The sequence below is a fragment of the Nicotiana tabacum genome, chromosome 2 (genome assembly GCF_000715075.1).
Source record: "Nicotiana tabacum cultivar K326 chromosome 2, ASM71507v2, whole genome shotgun sequence".
Taxonomy (NCBI): domain Eukaryota; kingdom Viridiplantae; phylum Streptophyta; class Magnoliopsida; order Solanales; family Solanaceae; genus Nicotiana; species Nicotiana tabacum.
The window spans coordinates 82,801,493-82,812,465 of record NC_134081.1 but is presented as its reverse complement, the minus strand read 5'-3'; the positions used below and the strand labels follow the sequence as shown (position 1 = coordinate 82,812,465).

At 36.2% G+C, this 10,973-nt stretch overlaps 1 protein-coding gene across 2 annotated transcripts; it reads right to left on the bottom strand.

The window, feature by feature from the left end:
- Window positions 1-6,128: 6,128 nt before the first annotated feature.
- LOC107791161 (G-type lectin S-receptor-like serine/threonine-protein kinase At4g27290) lies at window positions 6,129-10,372 on the bottom strand. Of its 2 annotated transcripts, XM_016613173.2 has the most exons (7): window positions 8,958-10,372; window positions 8,282-8,425; window positions 7,979-8,139; window positions 7,438-7,648; window positions 7,018-7,255; window positions 6,776-6,926; window positions 6,129-6,551 (listed from the first exon to the last, which is right to left on the bottom strand). In XM_016613173.2, the coding sequence occupies exons 1-7, from the start codon at window positions 10,228-10,230 to the stop codon at window positions 6,246-6,248; spliced, it is 2,484 nt and encodes an 827-aa protein (XP_016468659.1). In that variant the 5' UTR covers window positions 10,231-10,372; the 3' UTR covers window positions 6,129-6,245. The 2 variants fall into 2 exon arrangements, with proteins under 2 accessions (XP_016468659.1, XP_016468673.1); XM_016613187.2 differs by lacking the exon at window positions 8,282-8,425.
- Between the last annotated feature and the right edge of the window lie 601 nt (window positions 10,373-10,973).

Here is a 10,973-nt window from a genome sequence, read left to right as displayed (position 1 = left end):
AGCCGCACTATCAGTGAGTCGGGACATCTCTGGAGACTTCAAGGTATATCTGTCGCGTCCGCAGACCTCGGAGTCCCCTTCTACTCTTTCTCATATCCATCATCTTCTGTATTTTTCCTTGTTAGACTCTGACGTATATAGACACTAGATTTTTCCTTCTATAGTTTGTGATTCACGATGTTCCGGGTTTTGGGATTTGTTGTGTATTTTTGAATAGTTGGTTAAATTTATATTTTTATTTCATTATTCTGTAAAATGTTAGGCTTACCTAGTTATAGAGACTAAGTGTTGTCATGACGTCACACGGAGGGGAAATTGGGTCATGACATATGGTCACTTTATTAGAGAAATTTTCCATTCCTCAACAGTCACATCAACTTCACAACTGTAACTATCCGACTTGTCATTTCAAGAATTTAAGTCTCATTCGGCGGCATAAGACCCGGAGCAGCTTCGTATTACGCGTATTGACTTGCGTGTGTGGTTGAATTCATTTACCGAATGATTCAGAGTGATTTGGGACACTTGGTCCCTAATGGAAGCTTAAGTCTTAGGATTTTGACCGTAGTCGGAACTGTGTGAAGACTACTCTAGAATGGAGTTCTGTCAGTTTTGTTATCTCCGTATGATGATTTTAGACTTAGGAGCGTGTCCGGAAAATTATTTGGAGGTCCATAGTGGAATTAAGTTTGAAATGGCAAAAGTTGAAATTTTGGAAAGTTTGACCGGGGAGTTGACCTTTTGATATCGGGGTCGGAATCCGATTTCAGAAGTTGGAGTAGGTCCTTTATGTCGAATGTGACTTGTGTGCATAATTTGAGGTCAATCGGACGTGATTTGATAGGTTTCGGCATCGATAGTAGAAGTTGAAGTTTATTAAGTTTGAATAGGGTGCGATTCATGATTTCAATGTTGTTTGATGTGGTTTGAGGCTTCGAGCAGGTCCGTGTTGTGTTATGGGACAGGTTGGTATGATTGGACGGGGACCCGGGGGCTCGGGTGTGTTTCAGGGTGGTTTCGGACCAAATTGGAGTTGTTTGGACTACTGTTGCTGAAGTCTGGTTTCCTTCTTTACGAACGCGAAGGGAGTCCCACGTTCGCGAAGAGGAATTTGAGGGACTATTGGTTTGGCCTTTGCGAACGCGAAGCAGTGCACGCGAACGCGAAGAAGAAGCTGGGCAAGCCTTCGTGAACGCGGCCAAGGCAATACGAACGCGTAGAATAAAATGAAGGAGTTGGGCCTGAGGTCGTTTGGCCTTCGCGAACGCGAAGCGTGGAACGCGAAGGAGATGGATAGCTGGTCATCGCAAACGCGACGAGGAGGTCGCGAACGTGAAGAGGAAATGATGGGGTAGAAATAGTTGGCCTTCGCGAACGCGACGAGGATGTCGCGAACGCGATAAAGGATTTGAGGCAGTTGGGTTTTGTCCTTCGCGAACGCGAAGAAGGTCTATCCGGGCAAAATTAAAAGTCCCAAAAATGGGGGTGTGAGTTCAGAACTCAAAATCAAATTTGGAGCTTGGTAGAAGACGATTTTGGGAGAGATTCTTGCGTGGGTGTTTGGGGTAAGTGATTCTTATCCAGTTTTAATTAATTTTCATGATTATGCCTTTGAATCCATCATTTAATTCGGATTTTTATGGAGGAAAATCAAGATTTTTGTAAAATCTTCCAAAAATAAAAATTTAAGATTTGGAGGTCAAATTGTTATTGGAATTCGATAAAATTGGTATGGTTGAACTTGTATCGGAATGGGTATTCGAATTTCATGAAAATTATATCGGGTTCCGAGGGGCGAGCCCTGCATTGACTTTTGTTGACTTTTTGGAATAAATTTTTAAGTCGACGTATTATTATCCGGAATTATTTCCGATGAATTTTAATGAAGTTATACAATTAATTTGGATAGATTTGAGCTGTCCGGAGGTCAATTCAAGCAAGAAGGCTTTGGAATATCGGCCTAACTTCAAAAAGGTAAGTGTCTTGCTTAACCTCGAGTGGGGGAATTACCTCTTAGGCATCGAGTCTTATGTGCCATTTGTGAAATGTAAAAAGCCGTATACGCGAGGTAACGAGTACGTACTCGGGTTTATATGTGCAAATTTTATTGGATTAAAGTGTTAGGCATTATTGTGTAGTAAATTGGGTAATTGTGAATAATTATTAAATCATCTGTTTGCCATGCCTAAATCCTTGTTGTTGAATTTATTTTTATATGACAATTTGATGTGATTGTTATTTGAAATATTTATGAAATTTTCGTAAAAATTGTTGGTTTAATATTTCTTGGAAATTAATTTCAATATGAATTTTCCCTGTGTAAATGATTAATTAAATAAACTTAATAAGAGGTATTAATATAATTATCTAAATCTGGATTAATGAAGGTGTGCCTTATGTTGATTATTTTTCTATCTCTGTTAATTATTTTTGAGGTTTTATATATACATTGTGTGGGCCTTGGGCTATTGGTTGTGAAATTAATTAATTTTGTTATATCCTTGAAATTTGTTGTGGCCATTGGGCAAACTGTAATGTGAATTGATTTTGTTATGTTGCCGTGATAAATTGCTATGTAAATTGTTGTATTGTGTGAGTTATTATTTTGAGGAGATAAGGGTGGCATTTCACTGTTGTTGTGTTTGTTGGAATATTGTCTGGGCGGAGTGATAAGGGCGGCTATAAGAGCAATAAGGGTGGCAATAGGAGCGATAAGGGTGGCTATTAATATTGTCTTGGCGGAGCGACAAGGGTGGTTATAGGAGCGAAAAGAATGGCAATAGGAGCGATAAGGGCGGCTATTGTCAGGGACGATATGTGATGATGTGGAGTTGTGGTGTTGGTGATTTTCATATGATGTTGTGATTTTCTTGTATTTATTTTTATGCCTTGTGCATTTTATCTTATTGTTGGTAAATTGATAATAATCTGATTTATGTTGAAATTGGGAGCCTGTGGCTATTGCCAGGCAGATTACCGTGAGTAAATAATGAGGATATTGGCACGTGAATTGTCTGTGCAGTTATAATATGAAACGTGGGTACGAGGTGATGTGATTAAATGACAATGATATTTGGCACGTGAATTGTCCGTGCAGTTGTGATATGAAACGTGGGTACGAGGTGATGTGATTAAATGACAATGATATTTGGCACGTGAATTGTCCGTGCAGTTGTGATATGAAATGAGGGCACGAGGTGCTGGGGAAATATGTAAAATGGGGTGAGACCCTGTTTACGAAAAAATATAAAAAATGGGCTGAGACCCGTATTTACGAAAAATATAAAAATGGATTGAGACCCTTATTTTTATCACTATGAAATGAGGTGTCACATGGTGACCTTTTTATATTCAAAATATTTATTTGAAAGGATTTTTATTCAAAAAGAATTATATGAAAGAATTGTATTTGAAAGATATTTATCTGAGGAAATTATTTTTGAAAAGAGTTATTTGGAAGAATTATATGTGAAAGACATTTATTTGAAGGACTTGATTTAATTAAGTATAATTGTATTTATTAATTGTTGAGTGATATTAATGGTATTCTTGTTGTCTGCTATGCATATCAGTGGTTGTTTCATGTTTCCCTTATTGTTATTTGTTTGCTATTATTTTGTATATTATATTGCACATGTTATTAGACTAGTGAGTATCTTGACTGTACCTCGCCTCTACTCCACTGAGGTTAGTCTTAATACTTACTGTGTACCGACCGCGGTGTACTCATACTACACTTCTGCATATTTTTGTGCAGAGCCAGGTATTGGAGATATCAGACTTGGGCAGAGGTTAAGCGGGATCATAAGAATTCAAGGTAGAGCTGTTTGGTTGTCGCAGTCCCTTGGAGTCTTTTCATTTCATTGTACTGTTAATTTGTAATAAAAAAATATTGTATATTCGGTTCTCGTGATCATTCTATGTATCCAGTTAGAGTTCGTGACTCAGTTCTACCAGTCTTGGGAGGTTGTATATCTATATTTGTAATTATTTCAGTTGTTAGTTTTAAAAAAAGTAATTGAAATCGGCTTACCTAGTCTAAGAGATTAGGTGCCATCATAACGCCATTGGTGAGATTTTGGGTCGTGACAACAACGACAGTTTTTTACTATAAAAATGCTCAAACATTTTTAAGAAAAAAATTAACACATAACTTATTCCTTCTAAAATTGGGGGCCTAAGGCATATGCCTTACTTGCCAAGCCTTTTGAGCCGGCTTTGTACTAAACAAGGAAAGAAATCGATCGACAACTAAACACAAAATAAATGAAAAATATGAAAGAAATCACAACTCATATATAGCACTGCCTCTTCCCTAGAACATGAATGCAAACAAGGCACCAAACACAACTGAAAATCCAACCACCACTTTGCTCATGGTGCCGAAAACTCCAGAGGCACCATCAGGCTTATTGGTGAGCGTCGAGCCGGAGGAACTTCCTTGAACTTTAATGGCCAATTTCATGCCAGTACCACAGTGATTAAGTTTAGGACAAACAAAATAGACGTCAACATATTATACAACTATTTTCAACTTTCATACAACATTCAAATAAAAATATATATAATTGCAACAGAATACATTTCGTAACTAGTGTATGTCATGTGTTCTTCTTCTTCTTCTTATTCTTCTTCTTCTTCTTCTTTCAATCTGAAATTCAGCCAAAATCAAGTCTAATCTTTACCAAACACCTTCAAATTTAATATATAAGCTCCAAAAAATATTCTTAATTGTTTGCAACAACACCCAATCCAAACAAATAATAGTTTTTAAAAACTCAAATTCGAATTCAAAGTTTCGGAGCTTTTTAATGACTGTCAGTGGTGGAGAATCAAATACCATTAAAATTTATTGATTGACAATTTCAATTCGAACACCAATTGCGCAACATGAAAAAAAATTGCTAAATTAAAACTCTATATTGTAACAATTGAAATTTATTGATGAATTCCTTGGGAAAAAAAGGATGAAAAGCAGAGAAAAACAAAGGAAGTAAATTGGGGGAAAGAACAGAGAAGGATTGAAAGAGAGACAAGGAGAGAGAAGAGAGAGACGGAGAGAGAGAAAGAGAGAAAGAGAGACAGAGAGAGAGAGAGAGCGCAGGGATGTGATTTTCTATTCAATTTCTAATATAAAGAGATATTTATTTATTTGTATGTAATTGGTAAATTGTATATACCATGTAATTAAGTTAAAATTTAATTATGAAAGGTAATAAAATTTCATATAAAGTAAAGGAATGTAAAAATACCTAAATTAAAATCTCCCTAATGGGACGTCATTGCCCATGTTTTCTTTTGGCATTTAAAACGTTAAAGGTAAAATAAACTTTGGTCAATACAGACTTTGGTCAGAAAATGAGATAAAGACAATAGTAAAAAAAAACAACACTCACTTGTCCTTTTTGTCTTAACTTCTTTATAAATATTAACTGGTGTTTAAAATAAATGGAAAATATCATTAGGAGGCAAGACTCTAGTCATGGATTTTAAATTAAACCATGTGTCATCATTCCTGTTTCTGGAAGGAGATCAAATCCTTCCATTGACCAAAGTGAATCTTCCTTACGTTTACAAAGTCGACAATTAAATCACCAAAGAAAACATTGGTAATCTTTCAAGACGTGAAACTAGCGTAACCATGACAACCAAAACTATATACTCCCTCCGTTTTAATTTATGTGAACCTATTTCCTTTTTAGTCCGTGCCAAAAAGAATGACATCTTTCCTTATTTAGAAACAATTTACCTTTATGCAATAATTTATAACCACACAAAATATGTGTGCCTCATTTTATACCACAAGTTCAAAAAAAATTTCTTTTTCCTTTAACTCCGTGCTCAGTCAAATGAATTGACATAAATTGAAACAGATGGAGTATATAGAAACCAAATAAAAAAAAGAGAGGGGGGAGGATAAAGAAAGGGAACTTTTATTTTGTTCCAATATCTAGTACTAAATCTTCCTTCAAGTTCAGACGTCACTGATTACTTCAATTTTATGACAACGAATTTAGTGGTTGAACCAAAACTGATTGCCCCTGCAATTGATTTAGATTACCCCTTTGTTTCATTGAATGTATCACCTAATTGAACTCAAGGCCTAACGACTAACGTAAAATGTAGACTTGTATATCATAAAAGAATACAAAATTTTCTAATTAGTATTAAAGAAAAAAAGGAGAAGATTTTAATACAATTCTGAAAAATGATGGAATATGTAACCCACTATGGACATGTGTCTTTTATCGAGCATTCAACAATGTGATGGTAACTTCATTTATAGAACTAGGTGTTTGTGTACTCCAAGAAAATTCAGCATCTTTAACATTCCTTTCAGTGAAAAAGCCAGGATGTTTAGGTGGTGGCAAAATGCCTTCATTGCTCAGCATCATAATCACAGTAGACATATTTGGCCTGTCCTCTGGATTCTGTTGAACACATAACAATCCCACATGGATTGATCTAAGCACTTCTGATACATAACATGAGTCCACCAGATTTGGATCTACTAGTTCCAATTGTCTTCCTTCTTTATGAAGCATCCATGTCTGCACATCAACGGATTTAACTTATATAAACTAACAATGTTTACACTATCAATATGGTTTAACCTGTGATAGTAATTTAGTTATCCATTTTTAACAGATTATCAATTAGCTTATAGTAGAAATTTACATGTAATTTACCATCAGCGCATAAAACTTAAATGCATTAACAAGTACTTTGTCTAAGTAAAGTCTTTTTCTCTTAGGAGTTACAACTTAGGACTTACATGTCCAAGAAGGTTGAGGTGGTGGTCTGGATGAACAAATCGTCTGTTCTTCTTTCCACTCACAATCTCTAGTACTAATACTCCAAAACTAAAGACATCTGATTTTACTGAGAATATCCCATCGACTGCATATTCTGGGGACATGTAGCCACTGCAACAAAGCAATCAAATTTATAGTTAGTGAAGGAATATGTATGTGTTAATGTACATAACTACATGTATGATCTAACATCGAATCTTACTATGTTCCAACAACACGGCGTGTATTGGCTCCTGTCTCGTCTCCTCCGAAACTTCTAGCCATCCCAAAATCTGAAATCTTTGGGATCATTTCTATATCAAGCAAAACATTGCTAGCTTTCAAGTCTCTGTGGATGATTCTAAGCCTAGAATCTTGATGAAGATACATCAGTCCTCTAGCAATTCCATTGATAATGTTGAAGCGTTTAGGCCAATCAAGTAGTGCGCTCCTTTCTTCATCTGCCAGAAGTTTTCAATTATTATTATAATTTATCTCTAAACATGAAAGTAAATTATGTGAAATCAAATTAGAAATTCCCTTCTTGAACATTTGCCATTTTGAGTATGAGGTTTTTTATATCACTCAAAAGAATTGATTGCATTGAAAGAAATGGCTGCACACTAGATGTAAAAAGACTAACCAAATATATACAAATCCAGGCTCTTGTTTGGCAAGTATTCGTACACCAACATCTTCTCTTCTGCTTGAATGCAGCATCCCAGAAGCTTTACAAGATTTCGATGCTGAAGTTTTGCAATGCAGTTAACTTCATTCTTGAACTCGTGGAGTCCTTGCTTTGAAGTTTCTGAAAGCCGCTTCACTGCTACTTCTTGTCCACCTTCCAATACACCCTGTAAAAGTAGCAGTCCTGTTAGAAAGTCGATGGAGCGAATGGTCATTTTTACCCTACTATTCCAGTCAAGTTTTTGTTTAAGCAGCATCCACTTGCACAGTTCATTTCCATTTAGAGGCTATGATGCTAGAAATTGTTAAACCTACCACTATACAAAGGACACAACTCTTCACTAATTTGCACCAAAAAAGGGACAAATTCAAAAACTGCTTTTTGTACTGACTCCAAGAATTAATCTTCATTTCAGGAAAAGCAAAGAAATTAATGGGATTTGAGGTTTCAGTGTGCTCTAGAGTATTATTACTTGGAGTCTGAGAAATGTTTCTACCTTGTGAACTTGTCCAAAGCCACCCTCTCCAATCTTGTTCTCAAATGAAAAGTTGTTAGTAGCCTTGGTTAATGTAAATAAGTCAAAAAGTGGTAGCTCAAAATCTTCATGGTGATTTTGATTACTGTCATCATTCTTGTTGCTGTGACCACCTAATCTCCCTGCCATTTTAACATACAAGTAGAGTTCGTTCGGACTTCAGACCACACTTCAAAAGACATACAAGTGACATATACAGAACTAATAACCATAATTAGCTGCTCCCCGGCTTTTCAATAGATAAAATTGGTATAATTCACTTACTCTTTGTTGTGAGCACTGGATCCTCTCTCCTTTTACGTTTATAAAGAATCAGGCCTACACCTAAACCTAGCAGAATCAACGCAACCAATAGTGGTAAAGCTACTGCAAGTATGACAGCTTTCTTACCCTTTGATCCAGCTGAACCTGCAACATTTTCCATCCAAATATTTTAGGTAGCTGTTTAAATTAGCAGTTCCTACATGCTTCATTGTATTTGTTCGATTTATTTCCTGGAAAACAGGATGGTCCTATAAGTCTTTTTCAGTTTTTCTCCACAATGTGGACTTGGATTACCTAGGCATGAAAGTGTTTAGAACTAAAGGATAGTAAATCTTTTCGTAGAGAAGTAAACCAACATTCTTAAGTTTATAGCTACATTCCTAGTAAACACACTCTTCTTTCTTTGCTAATCAACCTTATATAATTGAATTAGCAGTGAATCATGGTTGACCACAACTCCACAAGCATTATACAGTGACACTGGTGTTGAGGCAGGAAGGTTTTATTTTGGCAAGATTCAATAGAAAGAGGTATTTACAAGTATAAGATTTAGAAATTTAAATTTCTTAAATGGAAGAAATTTGATGCTTTCTACACATCTTAGATCCAGGCAATCAAGAAAAACAATAGCTATTAACATTAAACATCCATCAGTGAAATTGCATAGGAGTATTACCTATGTCTGAAGCAGACATTCTAATGTAGATATCCTGTCCTGATTGTGATAGCTGTCTGATGTCAACCAGCTCATCAATCCATAACAAGCACCCGCTTCCTCCATTGCGTATGTCCAGATTAGTATAACCCATACACGAACAATTTCTCAAGCAAACTGCCCTGCATTCATCTAGTGTCATTGTCTCACTGAACCAAGAATTTCGTGTATCAGGCAGTTTAATACCAGAATACATTAGAAACCCATCTCCCGTGCAATTTATTGACCGTTTTCGGACACAGCCACTCGACCAATCGGCCCTATTCCAATCATATGGATGTTTTGGCTCGAATTTGTCTAAACATTGACACACAGGATCACTCAAAACGTTGCAAGTGCCATATGCACCACATAGTTTATACGCATCACAATCATCTGCATCTGTCGAATGGTAATTAACCCAACCCTGAGTCTTTTCAATCCAAATCATACGCATAGTATTCCCATTAGGCTTTATCACTAAAGTGTTAATAACAGATTTATTCACAAGTTCATACTTGTAATAAATTTCCTTACTGTTCATGATCAAGCCAAAAGAGGTGATTGAATTGTTCACCATATTAGGTGCACCACTCCACCGAAGACCATTCCATGGCCCTGCTCTATAAATAACATTAGGCCCTTTTCTCATAAGGTCTTGCGGATAACCAGTAGGATCACAGTGATAAGTATATTCCCCAGGAGCAGGATCATCATTACTTCGCCACGAGGTAAGATACCTTTCAAATCCAGTCACCAAGTCTTTTCCAAGTTTCATACTTGCTATCAACGTATCAGTAGGATAATCAAAGCTTTGCCAAAGGAAATTTTCAGGATTTGGATCATCTGCATCTCTCACCACAAAATTTCCTGTGTCCAGCAACTGAGCAACAGGATTTTGCACAGTTGTTGATGAATTGGTTGACCAAACAGTGGCATTAGTATCATTGACAAGAACAACAAGACCTGACTGAATGACTTTCAAGACCCCAGATTTGTTGGTGACAGGAGCTACTCTATTAGCAACCCAAACTGGAGTAATAAGAGAGATTTTCTTGTACCATATTCCAACATAGCGATTTGCGGAAGTGTCAAGAGGACTGAAGAATCCCATCTCGAATGTTTCATCAGAGGAAACAATAGTTTCACCATCTTTAATGAACTGAGTTGTAGTTATGGTATCCCCTTGACCATTAACCTTGTGAAGAAAAATTAAGGAGAAGAAGAGGAGGAGAAGAAAGGGGAATGTTTCCATGGCTAACTCTTCTTCATATCTTGGCTGTATCTTTGTACAAAAATAGGAAAAAAGATTTAACTGTAAAGGGTGGGGGTGATAACAAGTCACTATATTCTATTTCTTGTGGTCTTTGGTCTGAGGGACGACTAAGACTTCGTTTTATGACTCAACTTGGAGGATAAACTGGTTTTGCAAGATTTGGACAATTTTGACACACTTGTCCACATCTTAAATTAAATAAAAACTTATATATGGCCAAGTTTTAGTCTGGTTATTGGTTACTGGTGATTCTACATATCCCACAAAAGCAGGGCACTAGAATTAGTCAGACCAGCATCTTTCAAATATACTTATACTGGATGATTATAGAAAAGGGACTACACAAATGACGTGAACAGAAAACTAATGAAGAAATTGAGATTTGAGAATTCGACACCAGTCTCATCTTTCTTTAATTTTCTTTTTTGGTTTAAATAAAAATATTGTGCATCACATTTGGCGGTTTAATAATCGTCTCAGAGTTTCCATCTAATTTGTTGTCTTTTCTCTTTGCGGATGTTAGTACACCTCTTTAATTCAAAACTAAAATGATTAGCCAGACTTTTCTTAGTCTAATTCATAAATTACATTATGCAAAACCTTTTTAGTCAATAAAAGCCAAAAGAGAGAAATTAGATTTGATTACTATTTGATAGCATCGAGGAGTTTGGAATTCATTGCATCCTGTAATTATCATTTCCTAAACTAAACGATAATGGCCG